Below are 16836 nucleotides of genomic sequence, written 5' to 3' on the forward strand. Positions count from 1 at the left end.
GGTTTGGGAGGGGGGAAGGAAAGCTTGGTTTTTCTGGTAATTTTCTGCAGTGGGGGGGTAATGAGCTAAATGCTGCCTTCACACTGGCTGGAGACAGGGTAAGGTTTTCAGAGCGTGGATCTTACAGAAGAGTTTTAAGTCCAATAAACATAGAGGAAAATTTTACCTGATGGTGCCTCATATTTGTTTATTGCTTCTGAAGAGCAGAATGTTACAGGCACAATAGGCATGGGGTATCCCATGCACGTTATGCTAAACACATGCAGGAGCTGGAAAGTCAAGCCCTCAGAAGCCTGCAAGCACTCGATCGAAGGCCACATGTGCAGCTTCAGATAGCACATCCCCCTACCTTGTCTGCTTGGAGATGCAGGCTTCAATTACGTTATATCCTCTTTTTTCCTTTTTCCCTTTTTGAATGTAGAGGTCAGACCAGCTCTGGGTTGAATCAGGACTGTATCAGGAAGGAAGTGGTTGTCTGTAGGATCTTGGATCTTGACCTCATTTACTGCAGATGTGAGAGGATGCAGGGAACAGCCGGAGGAGAAGGGAGAGTCTGGCAGGAAGGACAGGAGGATTTTGTCTAGAGAGGCTGGATTTTGCTGCAAAGTTTCAGCAGAATTCTGAGCAACTCACTTGGTTACATGAGTTTGTCACGCCATGTGATTTGCTTCCCTTCTTGTGAGGGGCCCAGTTTGGTGCCTTGGGTTGCCCTCACTTACACAGCCTGTTGGTGAGAGCTGATTTGAAATGCAGATGCCTGCAGTGTTAGCTGACCTGAGAGACTGGCTGCATGCTTCTGATGTAGAATGTCTGTGCTTCTGTCCTTCACCTGCAGAGAGTTAGTGCTCCCTCTTATTTCATGGGGTTCTTGTGGGGGGGGGGGGGAAAACCTGTTTCAGTGAAGCATGCAGATGCAGGAGTCATTAGTGCTGGAGGGAACTCCTGAAAAGTTGCTAATTGTTTCTCTATGGGAGGTTGGAATAATTTGTGGAAAATAATGTAGGGGTCCATTTCAGTAAATCCAAATGGGTGAAACAAGTGACTCCTGAACGAGGAAAGAATCTGGAAAAAGTAGCATGTGATCAGCACTTTAAAGATTGTTGCAACCGTGACTGTGCTTCCTAAAGCAACCCTTGCATTCAATTGTAAAAACAAATTGAAAAGGCAACCTGGATTTTCTTGTGTGCCCACCCTACAACAGGCACATTGGGCAATGTGTAGGAATGGGCCTGACAGCACCCCACAGCATCCCTGCGCTTGGACTGATGGGAGGATGACAAGCTCCTGTCACAGTAAGGAGCTGAAGGGGGACAGAGCACTTTGTGAGAGCACTTCATTCACTGCTTGCTGATAGCAGAGGATCTGTGGGATTCAGGAATCTGGAGCTGTCTGCTGTCTTCCCTTCAGACATGCTTTCCACTGAACGTGTTCATCCCAGTCTTTGCTGAAACAGCCTTCCTCTTCCAGCCTCACCCCTTTGGCTCCCAGGCTCCCTCATCCTCAACTTCCCCACCTCCTTGCACCCTTCTCAGCTTTAAGTCCTAATCATTTACTCAAAATGCCTGTTTCTCACCCAGCCTTGCATGCTTGCAGTCCCTAGATTGTAAGAAGGCAAATGAAAGGGAAATACCCTGGATCCAGGAGCTGCCCTCTCTTCAGTGCACTGGGTGCTTACACAGCTCAGTGAAAAGTTTCCCAGAATTTTTTAACAGGTTCAAAACAAAGTATTTTTGCTGAACCTTTTTCGGGAAACTGTAGAGCCATTTTTGGCAGAAACATAATTGGCACATAAAAATCCAAACAGAATGGTTGAAATCTGGCAAAGATCTAAGGAACTGAAGACAGCATCCTCTAATGGGAAGTGTCAGGCAATCTTAGTGAGACTACCAGCCCTGCCTGCAATAATACTGTAGAGGCCCCGAGCGGGAGGCACACAATGCTGAGAGGGGAAATGACAATTCTTTTCTAATTAAATGCACAAAATTTGTAAACAATGCTGATATCTTTTAAAAGGACACACTTGAAAAACTTGCCAGTCTTTTAATGCCTGTTTGCAGCCAGCATGTTGTGGTTGCACTGGATTAAAATCCTCCTTCTCCAAGGGAAGTGTTTGCAGTCACCCCGTGTCCAGCAGAATTGAGTATGTGTAAGATAAGAAATAGAGGAATACCTGTGCCAGGTTGGAGCACTGGTCAAAATATACTAATTTCCTATTGCTTCAGAAGAAAATAAAGCTCCTCTAATAACTGCTTACATAAATACACCCAGGGGTGAAGTGTCGTCTTCACCCGCAGGCAGAGAGCGGTTGGGTTGGTCCTGCCACGTGAGGGCTGGCAGATCACGCAGCGTGGCTTGTCCTGCCTTTCAGTGCTAGTACAGATTATGGCCTTACTACCTGGGTAGTTGTTGGCTTTCTGGAAGACACTAAAATTCTGATAGTAGAGAAATTAGACAATGCTTGTAATACTGAATCTGAGGAACTCTAATCTGGCACAGTACTGTCCTTAGGTAAATTTTGGTCTCCTGAATATTCCTTTTACATGCCCGTGGGGGGTTTTGCCGGTCTCGATTCCTGCATGCTGCTTTGTGTGCTGCATTGAGGGAACTTCTCCCAGGGGCTGAAGGGGTTAATGCAGAAATAGATGACAGATTGGTCTGGGGCAAGCTGTGATTTGGAGTAAGAGAGCTATCCCAAATGGCTGGCCAGCCGCCACACGGATAGAGAGCACATCTCAGCAGAGCAGTGGGCTTCTCTGGAGCAGCGCTGGGTGAGGATTATCTGTCAATTTAACTGCTGTGCTACAGAGTCTGACTGACATACCCAATGTGCCTTTAGTTTGTAGAAGGAAAAATTATTAGCAAACACATTTTATCTCTGGGCTGCTAATAAATTGCATGAAAAACTCCTCTTTTCTTTCCCTTCAACATAGCTGTGAAAAATAGGGGGAAATATTTTGATTAGAACATTTCTACTCCCTTTTGGGATTTTTTTTGTCACTGTTCTCCAGCCAGCTGTTGAGCTGATGAAAAGTGTGGAAGGGCTGTGAGAAGGGAGATTTTCTGAAAGTCAGGCACATTTCTATGGGAGTTGAATGACTCAAAATTGAGTTCCACATAATTCACCAGGGATCTCTTGCGATACAAATAAGAAGTCTGTCAAGCAGTGGTGCAGTTGAAGAGGTTATTTCCGTCTTAACTCTCCTGGGCACAGCTGGTAGGTGGGATGTTTCAAAAGGGGGAAATTAAGAGTCAGAATACAGTGATTGAGCTCCCCACGATACCGCATCAGCATTTGTTTTTGTAGGTATATAGAAATGCTACTGTACTTGTGAATTGTGGATTGTAATTACTATAAGCAATTACAAGCTGCTGGTTTGGTTTTTTTTACCAGCCGTTTGGTGACCCAGATGACACAAATGAATGGCTTTGGTCCATTTCTCTTTGAACAAGGAACCACACTGAAAATATTGCCATTACATTGGACTTCCTTACTGGCAGTCTCTGCTGGGAGGAGGAGGTCTGAAGGGGTTAGAACAGCCAACTTTCTTTCAAGTCCTCCTTTCTGGAAAATTTTCTATTGCTAATATCTGCCAGAGCAACACCAAGAGCATTAGGGAAAGCAAGATGTTGAGGCTGCTGTAACTGCTGGGGTTGTCTAAACCTGCTGATTCCTTTACCAGGAGGCACTTGGACCTGTCTGTCCTGACATACTCAATGTTGCTTGAGTGGAGTTCTACAAGTGGGAGGGATGAAAGGCCATGTTGACATAGTTGCAGTCTCTCCAGGCCATGGTTGAGACACATCACTAGGGCGGTATGAAGGGAAGTTTCCATTAACTATTGTTCCCAGCTTGCATCCACCACCGCTGTGGAGTTCTCTGCAGCTGGATTTCCAAAAGAGCTTAATGCTCAAGAGCTCTCATTTCAGCAACTTAAATAGAGGGGCTAAGTTCTTTCCAAAACACTTGGCAATCAGCCCCCGTTGAGAACAAAGCTAAGCACATTAAACAGTCCGGCCACTTCACTGGTGGGAAAACTTGGCCGCTGATGTGAGTGCGGAGTGTTTAAGTAATACAGAGACTGGCAACAAAGGCATCTGGCTCCTGATGCTGAGCAGTGAGGTGCTTTACCTTTGCCTGGCCTTGGTGGCTGGCGTTGTAAGCTTTCTCCTTGGCTGATTCCTTGTGCATCGCAGCCTCTGACCAGCTCTTTCTCTGGATGTTGTGACAGCTGTGAAGCTTGCTGATGTGAGGATTAGCTAGCTGCTGGGCACATGACGTTCAGATTGCTGTGCTTATTTGACCTACCTCTGATTGTGAGGAATTTAGTGCATAAAAATAACACCCTGAACAAATTTGGCAGAAGGATGCAAAGCTGAAGCGCTGTGGACATGGGGGAGAGGAGCCTGAAGAGCCGTGTAATGTGAGGCTGCGTACTGTACGCCGGCGGGAACAGCGGTGCCAAGTCCAGCGCAGCCCGCACTATCGGCTTGGGTTACAAGTTCCAGCACCACATAGATGTGATGGCCATTAGCCAGTAAACGAATGAAGACAGGTTCCTGGCTTGTGTTATTGGCAAAACTTGACAGAATAAATAGAGATACCAAGTGCCAGGACTTGCCTAACGTAAAAGGCTCGCCAAGGAAACACTGGGGTTTTTTCTGCCTAGGGTTTGAGAGACCCTTGTTAACTCTGTTGCTCTGTGTAGAGCTCCTGAAGATTTACAGGACTGCAACATGACAGAGAGCCGACCCACACAGACCCATAGAGGTGTGCGTGCGATGTGCGTGTAGGAGTATCTTACAGGGCAACAGTCTTAGGCTCCTGGGTGATACGGTCCAGCTGGGTGTACGATCTGCTCAGGCTTTGCATTAGTGAATAGCATTCACCTCGGACGAGCTTTGCATTGGACCTTTGCATCCTGTGTTTGCTGAAGGACCGGGTCTGCAGTGATGAGAGCTTCTTAGGGGAGGTGAAATGTGTTCACCCAGAGAACCAAGGCAGGATCTTCACTGTTGTAGGTTCTGTGCCCAAATCACCTTGGAGATACATGGCTCTTTCCTTTATTTTGCCGTTGCATCGATGCAATACCTCAATTCCCTCCGTTTAAAAGGAGTATTTTTTATCTTTTTTTTTTTTCCAGTGAAAAAGTACTATTTTTTCAGGCCAATGATTACAAAGCTCATGTAGTTGTGTAATACAGCACACTATAGATAAATTATACTATGCAAACTGATACCCTGTATCTAGAACTTAAGCAATATTTAAATACAGGCTCTTTTGTGTAGGGCAGTTAGAAAGCTGCAGCAGATTTTCTGCTTTAGGAACCCCTGTGTGCTCACCAGAAATATTATTGAAGTGTTCAGAGGTCGTGGCTTGCTCCATTGTTATCTGTATTACAGATTTTGCACAGTTTTTACATGTGTATGTGTTAAAAAAATACCTGTCTGCTCTGGTCCAAGCATGCTCGCACCAAAGGAAGCTGCCCTGCGTTTAATCCTTTAAATAAGCCCGTTTCTGCCACGCCATACAGCTGAGAGGAGATTAGCCGTCCATTTAAAGCCAGGCTGCGAGAACGCCGTGGCGCAGCGAGCCCTTCGGGCTGGCTTTGAGCCCTTCCCAGCCCGGGTGCCTCCCGCACCGATGCGCCAGCAGCTCCCTCCAGGGAGCTCCGCGCCGCTTCCCGGGAGAACCCGCCCCGCGCACGAAGCGGAGCGCGCCGCCGCCTCTCCCGCGGCCTCTCCCGCAGCCCCTGGTCGCTCCGCTGGCTGCAGCAGCCTGGGCTGGGATAGCGGGAGGGGGGGGAGAGGGGGGGATCCCCCGCCGCGGAACCGGCCGGGCGGGCAGCGGGCTCCGCCGCGGCTGCTCGCTGCCTGGGGCCGCCCCGCTGGGATCCGGCTCCGTTAACGAGGCACGGCAGGAAACGTCTCGTTTCAGCACCGGGGGCTTGGCAGCAGCCTGCGCGGCCCCGAGGGGGAAGCGCTCAGCTCTCGGCACGGCGCGGGCAGCGGCATCCTTTCCTTTCTCTCTCTCTCCTATGGACGTATATGTATTTTAATAACTTTGATCCTCCTTTTCTCTTCTCCCGGGCCCTCACCAGCCTTTCCTGGAAGCTGACTTTACGAGTGCTGATGTCTAAGAGGAGTTACAATAGGCAGCTCTCTGTTGCCGAGCCCTGGTTACGCAGTGTAATCCCCGGGGTGTTTCCTGTGTGGTTCCAATATTGTTGCTGCGATCTTCTAGATCAAAATAAAACCTACATTGTTAACGCTGGCCTTGGTTTGGAATTAGAAATGACATTTCATGTTTACCATTTTACACCCCTAAATATTGCAAATGTGGGCACAAATAAGGGAAACATTATGCAGGCACAGGATGTTTGTCTAGTTAGTATGAAAGCTGCCCTGTCTTTAAAGTCAAAGTGAATTAGCTAATAGCCAAAATTATAAAAGAATATCTGCTTCAATCAGGAGGCCTCCCTCTGAAGTCTGGGAGGCTTGTACTTCTGAGGCATGTAGAAACTTCTGAAAATTCTGCCTCTGGGGATAGCCCATGTTTAGGCAGCTGACTTTAGGCTCCTATTTTTGGAACCTGTGGTTGAGCGTTGAAATTGGATTTTTAGTGGGGATGGTGCCTGACTTGGTGCTGTAGGATCTTTAAGGCTGTATCTAAAAAGAATAAAGGGGGGTGGGGGGAGATGTCGTTCTGTTCTGGGAATGGTTCCTTTTTATTGGATTTTAGATACCATAAGAGAGCAATGTGGCATAAGTAAGCATTCATTTTTTTCCAGAGCATCTTCAAGTCCTCATTGTAGCCTTTCTTGTTGCTGGTTTCCTTCACTGTCTTAGAATGTGACAGGTGGGATTTCATCAAAAATAGCAGGCTCCTTAGCAGAGTGTTTCAGTCCATTTTCATGAGCAGTTGTCCTGTTGCAAATGCTGTACGTTGTTTGGTTGTACACTAAATGTGCCCTTAAAGGTAGGTATGAAGAAATCTGTGTATGAGAAAACTGGGAAGGATTACAGTGTGGCAGATAAATCAGAGCTAAGTGGCACTACTTATGATTTGTTCCTGAGCGTGTGATCTTAATGAAGAGACATGGGTTGGAGCAATGTATCTCCTGCATGCAGTCTAGTGTGACAGATTCAGTGTAATGGATTCTAGTGTATTAGTGGTCTTAAGAGGGAATCCAAGCTTAGCAACAGAATTCGGAACCAGTTCTGAAAATAATGGCATGACTGTGTCTGGATCTGAATATGCACCCTACAAATGGACAGTCTGACGTTTAGCAAGAGTAGGTGCCAAATTTACAGTGAAAGCTCAAAGAATTACTGCTTGTAAAGTATTTAGAGAACTTCTAAAATCCATGTTCAGTGATATTATTTACATATTTTCTTCTAACACAGCTGAATTTGTCCTTTATTTCTGTAGGTCAGATCTTGCCAGCAAACCGAAACACACCAAGTCCCATCGATCCTGAGACTATCCAAGTTCCTGTTGGCTATGAACCTGATCCTGCAGATCTTGCTCTTTCCAGTATTCCTGGCCAGGAGATGTTTGACCCTCGTAAGCGCAAATTCTCTGAAGAAGAGCTGAAACCACAGCCAATGATTAAGAAAGCTCGCAAAGTCTTCATTCCAGATGACCTGAAGGTAAATTGGAACTGGTGACGAGGTGGTTTGTACAGACTCTGTGACAGTTACTCTCTAAGATACAGGTTTGGAGCATGAATCTGTTTCTCAGATAAATCTGCCAAACTAGATATGTAGAACAAAATAGCAACAGTTCTGAATAAGACTGAGGGGAGGATGTCCCTTATTAGTTATGCAACAGTTGAAATTCATGAGATCAATATTCATTTCCTTTGTATGCCAGAAACTTCCTGCGTGACCTTGGGCTGTCTTACTTTGTCCCATATTTCCCACTTATGAAACAGTCTGATGCAGTTTCCTTTTCCCCCACCCTCTGCCTGTCTCATCAGTGTAGTTTGTGAGTTCTTCAAGGAGGAACCCATCTCTTGCAGGCTCCATGAAGTATATTGTGTCTTCTTGGGAAGTTTCTTTAGCTCTGTGTTGAGTCATGAATGGGAACGCTACAGTAAATGCTACTGATCCCAGGGAAAGATTCTAACCTGGTTGTAGGAAAACAGAACAAAATTATTCTCTCAAGAAGTGTATTTTAATACAATATTTTCAATATATTGCAATAATAATATAATATTTACAGAGAGCCCCTGTCTATGCCTCTTACTGCATCTGAGATAGGAAGAGTTTTAAACATGAAGAGAGCAGAGCAAATTGATCAACTGATTCAGCTCATCAGACAACTGCAAAAATTATCAATATTTTCAAGATTCTGTTCCCAGTGTGTGATTTCCAAAAGAATCTTTCCTATCAGAGGCAGGCAGTGTGGAATGTCATTCTGCCACTGCTGCTGCCCCAGGAGACACAGGCTGAAACTCAGGCAGTTGGAGTCAATGGGAATCCCTGGCTGTGTGCGTGAGGAGCCTGGGATGCCATGTGTTTACACCAGATTGATAGCATTAGGGAGAGAAGCTGATGCTATTTGCTATTTTTATCCCTAAATGTACTGTTGAGCACAAAGAACACAATGCCAGTAGTGTTCGGGTGGTTTGTTGCTGTCACTTTGTCCATAGTATCCTCAGCTTTCATTTAGAAAGGTTTGTCTGCACCATGCCATTATTTACCTGGGTAAACTTTAGAATCACAGAGTGAATAAGGTTAGAAGGGACCTTTAAAGGCCATCTAGTCCAATCCCCCTCCAGGAAGCAGGGACATCTTCAGTAGATCAGGTCACTCAGAGCCCCATGAAGCCTGACCTTGAATATCTCAAGGTTGGGAGGGATGGGACCTCCACCACGCTCATATTGAAGAGTTTTTTTCCTAATATCCAACCTATATCTGCCCTTTTAAAGTTTAAAACCATCACCCCTTTTCTTATTGCTCCATGCCCTTGGGAACAGTTCTTCTCCAGCTTTCCTGTAGGCACCTTTCCAGTATTGAAAGGCAACTATAAGGTCCCCCAAGAGCCTTCTCTTTTCCAGCCTGAACAAGCCCAACTCTCTCAGCCTGTCCTCATAGGAGAGGTGCTCCAACCCCTCAATAACTTTCGTAGCCCTCCTCTGGATGCACTTCAACAGGTCCATGTCCTTCTTGTGATGAGGGCTCCAAAGCTGGACACAGTATTCCAGGTGAGGTCTCACCAGAGCAGAGCAGAGGGGCAGAATTCCCCCTCTTGATCTGCTGGCCACACTTTTTGATGCAGCCCAGGATGAGTTTGCCCTTCTGGGCTGCAAATGCACATTGGTGGCTTGTGTCCAGCTTTTCATCCAGAAGTACTCCCAAGTCCACAGAGCTGGGCTGCTTTCCAGCGCATCATCTCCTAACCTGTATGAATAATGGGGATTGTCCCGACCCAGGTACAGGACCCTGCACTTGGCTTTGTTGAACCTCATGAGGTTCACCTGGGCCCACTCCTCCAGCCTGTCCAGGTCCCTATGGACCTATGGATGGCATTCCATCCCTCTGGCACGTTAACCTTACCACCCAGCTTGGTGTCATCAGCAAACTTGTTGAGGATGCACTCAATCCCCCTGTCAATGTCATTAATAAAGATATTAAACAGCACTGGTTCCAGTACAGGCCCTTGAGGAACACTGCTTGTTACTGTCTTCCATCTGGACACTGAGCCATTGACCACCCCTCGGATGCAGCCATCCAGCTAATTCCTTATCCCCTGAACAGTCCACCCTTCAAATCTGTGTCTCTCCAACTTAGAGAGAAGGATGTTGTGGGACACTTTGTCAAAGGCCTTGCAGACATGCAGTGATGCTCTGTTAGCATTGCAGTGTGCTGAGATGTGTGGCCACAGAGAGATGTTCAACGTATGGAAACGCATCTGCAGGTGTAAGGAGACTGGAGTTTGCCCCTCAGTGCCACTGGGCATTCTGTGATACCTCCTAGGGAACCTCAGGTGTGAAAGCAGACTGTTGCTGAGGATGCCCTTGGACTCCTTTACGCCAGAGGTGGAGAATGTGTGTCTTGCACACAGCAGTGGGGCACAGAAGTTTTCGGCCTGAGACGGAACTGGAAGTTCAGGGTCTCTCATTTCCCAGAGATAATCACATCAGTTGCCCTTGACTCATTTCAGAGTGCTTGACCCAAGTGCTGCTTCTGCCCTGGCATGTGGAATGGCTGTTGAGTTCTGGAGGAGGGTAAGCAGATTAGACCAGTCAATCGTCTCTGGGCTGCATGTGATTTTGAAATGCCAGCCTTACCTCTTTCAGGCCTGGATTAAGGGATTTGCCATAGCAATTTGTTAAAATAAAGATGGATGAAGACTAGGTGGCACACTAATAAATTGCTTAAAGCTGATTTTTATGGAGTGGAATGAGATGGGAAATTATAAACAAGATTTGGGTCATAGCTTTTTTGCTGCATGCTTGTTTTTAAGAGGATTTTTTGGAGATCCCATCTGAGTACAGGTGAAGAGCAATTGAGAGATACGCTGGCTCCAAATGGGCATTGCTGCACCCCTCCCTGAGCTAAACTCACAGAAAGCAGTTGGAGTGCTGCGAGCAGCCAGCGTGCTCCTGGTTTGCCTTTATGCAAAGACAAGGGAGCAGCAGCCTCAGGCCTGGCGTGCTTCCTGCTGGAGGGCAGAGGAGTGGTAGGTATTTGTCTGTTTGGTGCAGTGTTGGAGCAGATGGCTCCTGGTTCTTCTAGTGGATGTGGACTCCTGGTGCCAGGCATGGTGAGACAAAAGCCACGCAAGGAAATGGAAGCATTTAAAAATGGAGGGATGACGCCCTGAGGGGAAGTTTGATGTGCAGCTTGCCCAGGCAATGTGAGGGTTGAATGACTGCATTGCTCTCACTCTGCAAGGGACTGAATTTCACTTTTTGTGGGAGATTCTGCCCACTTTGTACTGAGTTTTTCCAAATTCCTAGAACTCAGTTCGGTTTCAAGCAACACTAAAACTGAAGGCTGCTTCATTTGAAGGGTGGAAAAATCAGGTGAAATGAAGTCATGACTTCAGAGCCATTGATGCACCGATGCAGTAAGATGATCTCCTAGAGGCAAGTCTTTAGGGGTAGCACTTTGGGAACATGAAGTTATGAAACTTCAGAGGTTAGCAGGCCTATTTCTGACAAATGCTTTTTTTTTCTATGGTCAAAGCCTATTGTGCTAATCTCTTTGCGGATGGTCCCCAAGCAGCCCTCCTTGTTGTGCCAAGGAATCCTCTTCCAGTGACTTGCTGTTACGGAGTGCAGACAGGAACGCTTTGGGGCTCTGTAGAGAAGAGCTTTGAACAGTAGATGGAATGGATGATGCCAGCAGAGAGAGTGAACCAGGTGTTGGCTGGCAAAGAGGAGCAGGGGCACACAGGAGGTAATTAGTACTGCTCCAGCAACCGGCAGAGAGTGAGTCACCGCATGCGAAGGTGCATGTGCTAACTAGGTCAGCATGGATGGGAGATGAACTGTACCGCTGGAATATTGCTTCGTTTTCCTTGGAGGGCTTCACAGTCAAGAGGATGAGAAGCTTATTGTAAACATTCTGACAGAAACACGGACAGGCATCTGTGCTCCCTTGGTGGGTTATGAAGTGTAGCTTTTGTCCCAGCAGTGCCTGGCATCACTGGGGCTCGCCGGGCCAGGCGAGCAAAACCAGCAGGTCCAGTCGTCCCCCGTCCAGAGGCTGTGGCTGAGAGCACCTTGGGGTGGCTGCTGAGTTTACTGCAATCTAACACCTTGTTTGTTTCCCTCTCTGTCTTTAATGAGCAGGATGACAAATACTGGGCAAGGCGTAGAAAGAACAACATGGCAGCGAAGCGATCGAGGGATGCGCGCCGGCTGAAGGAGAACCAGATCGCCATCCGCGCCTCCTTCCTGGAGAAGGAGAACTCGGCTCTGCGCCAGGAGGTGGCCGACCTGCGGAAGGAGCTGGGCAAGTGCAAGAACGTCCTGGCGAAGTACGAAGCTCGACACGGGCCCCTGTAAGGCCACAGCCCCTGTAAGGCCACAGCCCCTGTAAGGCCACGACCCCTGTAAGGCCACGGCCAGGGCAGCGGGGTGTTTTCTTTCTTCTTTTTTCTCTTCTTTTGGTTTTTGTTGCGGGTTGGCATTTGACTAGATGGACAATGTGTTTCCTGTTGATAGCACCACACCCAAACCAACCTTTCTGTCTTCAGCACTTTACCAGAAGCAGAAACAAAACTGACTTAGGTTTATTTTGTTGTTCGTTTGCGTATGCCTGTACCTGTGTGTGTGTGTGTGTGTGTGTTAACATGTCTCTGTGTGTGTGCATGTGTGTGTGTGTGTACGTCCCTGTGTGTGTGTGTGTGTGTGCGTGTGTGTGCGCACGCGTCTCAGCACTTCCCGTGTGTATGAAGCCCTCTCCACAGGGTGCCACATTTTTACCTGGACTGTTGAGAATCGCCATAGTAAGCTTTTTATTATATTTTTTCAGTGCTGCTTCAGATTAGGGTTTTTATGTTCCACCCTCCTGATCTCCTTGGACAGGTCCCAGGATAAATTATTAAAAAAAAAAAAGAAAAAAAAAAAGAAAAAAGAAAAAAAAGTAGAGCTCTTTTTTTTTCCCCCCCCAGAGTGAGAAGCTATTGTTTGAGTATGTCTAATCAGAAGAGTTAACATGCTAATAAAGTGCACAAATAATAACTTAGTACTACACTGCAGAAATATTAATTTATAGATTGCTTTTGTTGTATTTTTAAGTTTTGGTGATAATTGTCTTCAGATTTAAAGTGCTGTTAGACTGAGTTAGCGATACCCATTATAGATCCCATAATGGCTTCTCTGTAGCTATTAAGGTTCCTTTTCTTTCCACAGACCCCAGGTAGGTAGGAGTACTGTTGATAGCCCACAGAGTGTGTATTTTGCACTGTCTGTACCTGAAGCAATAATCCTATTGTACGCTAGCGCGCATGCTGCCCGGGTGTTCCTAGTGGACGTAGGATGGTTTCCCTACCCAACAGGAGTTTTAATGTCTTTAACAAAAAGTTATGGAGTAAAAGACACATAACCGTGAGCATGCTAATTGTGTCCCTGCCACAGGGAGCGCATGTGTAAGCAGCAGGCTAATTAGTTGAAGAGAGAACAAAATTAATAGTATCAGATCAGATCCGGTGTCGGAATCCGAGGGGCTTTCCTGTTTTCAGTTAGTTATGCATTGCTTCAAATTCCATTTTGTGATTAAAAATCGAGTAAGTACCTAAATTCAGTCGTTTTTTTCCCATGTTTTGTAATATATTTTCTGTGGATTCTATCTTGCTGTTCTAAAAAATCACGTTTATTCGGTGAGAAGGAGTCGCTGGTTTGCAGAGCCCATTTTCCTAGTGATTGACGCTTTGAGTGTGACATGAACTGATGGTTCTGAACTTTATTGTTTTAAACTCTCTATTTGCTTTTGAACACATATGTTCTAATATAAAGTGGACTTCTGAAAAATGAATGTAAGAGACACTGGTGTATTTCAGGAGGGGATGGTGTTGTCATATACTGTGGTTAATCCAATCAATCTAAGTGTTTACTATAGACCAAAAGAATAGATATTATAAAATGTATAAAGTTTATACAGAATAATTATAGTATGTTCGTTTTGTACAGTATTTTTCAAGTACAAATACTGACAATGTATTTTGAAAGACATATATATAGCAAAAAAGAAAAAGCTATTCCATGTTTAAAATATTTAGCAAAGATATATATTCTCCATTATTGTACAGAAAGGAAATGCTTAGGGTTTTGTTGGTTGTTGTTTTGGGTTTGGGTTTGATTGGGTTTTTTTTAAATCTTTAATATTTTAAGCCTACCACTGGCACACCGGCATGTTCCATGCTTTAAATTAAATTTTTATGGAAGTAATACAGCTTCCCAGGATGTTCCATATTACTGAAAAAGAGAGACTTCATTATTTTCCATCAGAAACCCATAAAGAAACTGCTTAATAGGGACAAAGCACAGTGCAGGTTTCAGTCAGCTACTGATCGGACAGTACAATATTCTGTAAAGGCAGAAAAAGAATATGTAACACAAAAAATCTCTCAGCCATTTCTCAGCTGCTGCTGCTGCTGCTAGGATCTGTTTCCAGCTGGTGTTTTTATTCCATAGGTAGCTCTGTCCATGTATACAGCTGTACGTACCACATACGGTTATTCACATGTGAGGAAAATATGGTGCTACATGTCTTGCTCACAGTGTTCTAAGTGTTTTGACGTTCTTTTCAAATAAAAAGGTTGTTCATTCCATTAAATCATTATTCATGCTTCAGGAAATTGCTACAAAGGACTCAACGTTTTGTGCAGCATTAACAATAACCCTTGCATCAATGGCCTTGCCCCAGGATTCTTCCTCAAACGTCCCCGACTTGCAGCGTCCCTTAACGTGCAGTACCTGCCTGTGGACCAGCTCTGCAGCAGGTGGAGTTTCCACGTGCTGCAGCCAGGTTTCAAGTGTAGTAAGTTATTTTTCTAAAGGTCAGTATAAGCCACTGGATGCATGGGTAGAGCAGTGAGGCCTTGGCACGAGTCGGTGTAGCTGCTGTTGCCAGCGTGACATAAACGCTGTGTTTCTCCCTTTGGGAAGCAGGGCTCAGCCAGCCACTGCTGGGGAGACACTTTGAGCAGCAACGTAGCAAATTACAACAGCTTGTAATCGCCCTCAGGAGGGTTACTCTTGGGGTGACACTCCACGAGCAGGGGTGGTGTGCGTGAGATCAGCTGGTAGGTACCTAGCTAGAGCTGTTGGTGGGTTGCACTGTGACCACAAAGGTTTCCTCAGAATGGAAAAGGCAGCTTGGGATAAAGTCACAGCCAATTCTGTTGTTTCTTTTGCACAGGGAAAGGGTGGGGATGATGGGTGTGCAGGCTGGATGTCACAGGTTGTATTGTCACGGCCACAGAGAGGCAGGGAGGCTCCCAGCAGCCCCACCGCTGCTCAGATGCCTCCTCGCCCCATCCTGCGGTGCGGGAGGGCTGTCGGCAGGCGTGCAGCTGTGGGGGCTGGAGTGGGGCCAGGGGCTGCCAGCACCCTTCCCTCCTTCAGGGGGGAGGACTTCCAGAGGGGGGGGAAGGCAAAATATGTGGGCTAAAACTTGGGAACCCCCCCTGGTTTTCTAACCAGGCTGTCTCCCCAAAATAAGACTTAAAAGTTCAGCTCATTTTCAGTTCCCAAGGACAGCTTAGCTGGGCTCATCACACCTCTGATGGCTTTGTTGCTCATGAAGGAGCTTGTAGGTATATGAAACTGTAATTTTATAAAAATAGAAATATATATATTTGCAGAATAATTAATAGCGTGTCTAAATAATTCACTGACCTCTATTAAACTATAAGCATTGGTAAAATGCTTGTCTTCTTTTTTTGTTGGGTTTTTTTTTTTTTGCTGAAACTTAGAAGTGAAAGCCTTCTTTTTAAAGGATGCCCTCAAAATCAACTGAGTCTGAGAGGTGTTTGTGAGCACGTGTGAACACGTGCACCTCGGGGCTCGCCGAGGGAAAGCCCGTGGCAGAGGAGGCAGAGGACCAGTAGTTGTTCTCTTTTTTTTTCATTTTCCCAGTGGTGCTGAAGTCCCTAAACCCAGCACCATGGGAATACAGCTCTGACTTGAATCCACAGAAGCAAGAAATCCATAGGGGGAAGGAAGGCGCCTGCGCCAGGCTCCGTGCCGCCTGCCCTGCGCCTGCCCCGGGCGCAGGTGGGGTGAGTTGGTGGTGCTGCAGCACCCCTGACATGTGAATGTCTTGCTTCTGTGGGTTTGTAATAACCCCAGTTACTGCTTCGAGACTATTTTTGCATGTAAGTTACAATAGAGACCTGCAGGTTATTTTTATTTCTTGTTGACTGTTTTTTTTCTATGTGAAGCAAAAGAAAAACTGTTAAAATTTACGAGTGATCAACCATTGTATTTCTGGCAACACCACAAGACTGCATCTGTTTAATTACAAGTCTAACAAATAAGATCAAATTAACTGTATGACATGAAATGGATTGCATCCTGTATGCTGTTCAGCCCAAATCTTTTTATTTTTCTCTTTTTTTTTTTGTTTGTTTTTTTTTGTCTGTTATTCTTAATGTTTAATAAACTTTTAAATTTTTCTTCTCTCACCTGTGTGCTTGCTTTGGTGTGTCAGGGCTGGGCAGAGGGCTTGAGGGAGGGGGTGTGTGAGGGGGTATTTCATTTTTCTCCCTCACCAGCTGGTCTGTGAGTGCCCCACAGACCCCGGGCTGGGCTGGGACTCGCGGGGCTGCAAATCCCCCCGACCTGCTGCCAGGTCCTGAGGTCCCAGCAGCTATGGCTTCAGGCAAGTCATTCCTAACACAGAATAGTTAGGACAACTGCCTGGTTTAAAACAGTACTTTATGTAACAATATGTATTAAAGTTAGTGTGCCACACTGTACCATTCACTTTACATTTTACATTCACACTTTACATCGCTGACCTTGAGATGTCATTGTTCATTAATACACCCTGCACAGACTGATACACCCATAAAAATACTGTATATTAAGGAGTAATTTTCCTCTAGTTTACAAAATAACTCACTGCTTTTAATTGTCATTACAGAACCACAGTGATGGGGGTTGGCAATCCCCTGCCAGAGCAGGGTCACCTTGAGTGTGCCCAGAGATGGAGACTCCCCAACCTCTCCAGGCAGCCTGTCCCAGGGCTCTGTCACCCTCCTAAGAAAGATGTTCCTTCTCATGGTTTGGTGGGACCCTTATATTATCCCCTCTTGTCCCTGGGCACCACTGAACACAGACTGACCTCACCTCTTGACCCCACTCCTCAAGGATT

At 46.1% G+C, this 16836-nt stretch overlaps 1 protein-coding gene across 1 annotated transcript in view; it reads left to right on the top strand.

The window, feature by feature from the left end:
* The window catches only part of HLF (HLF transcription factor, PAR bZIP family member), a gene marked incomplete at its 5' end in the record, with an annotated part of 35736 nt that extends 22165 nt beyond the window's left edge, over positions 1–13571 (top strand). The window contains 2 exon segments of the mRNA XM_084273435.1: positions 7430–7650; positions 11805–13571. Coding sequence (XP_084129561.1) covers positions 7430–7650; positions 11805–12020 — 437 coding nt within the window. The 3' untranslated portion in view covers positions 12021–13571.
* Positions 13572–16836: the final 3265 nt, after the last annotated feature.

The sequence above is a fragment of the Gallinula chloropus genome (genome assembly GCF_964237585.1).
Source record: "Gallinula chloropus genome assembly, chromosome: 20".
NCBI classification, from domain to species: Eukaryota; Metazoa; Chordata; class Aves; order Gruiformes; family Rallidae; genus Gallinula; species Gallinula chloropus.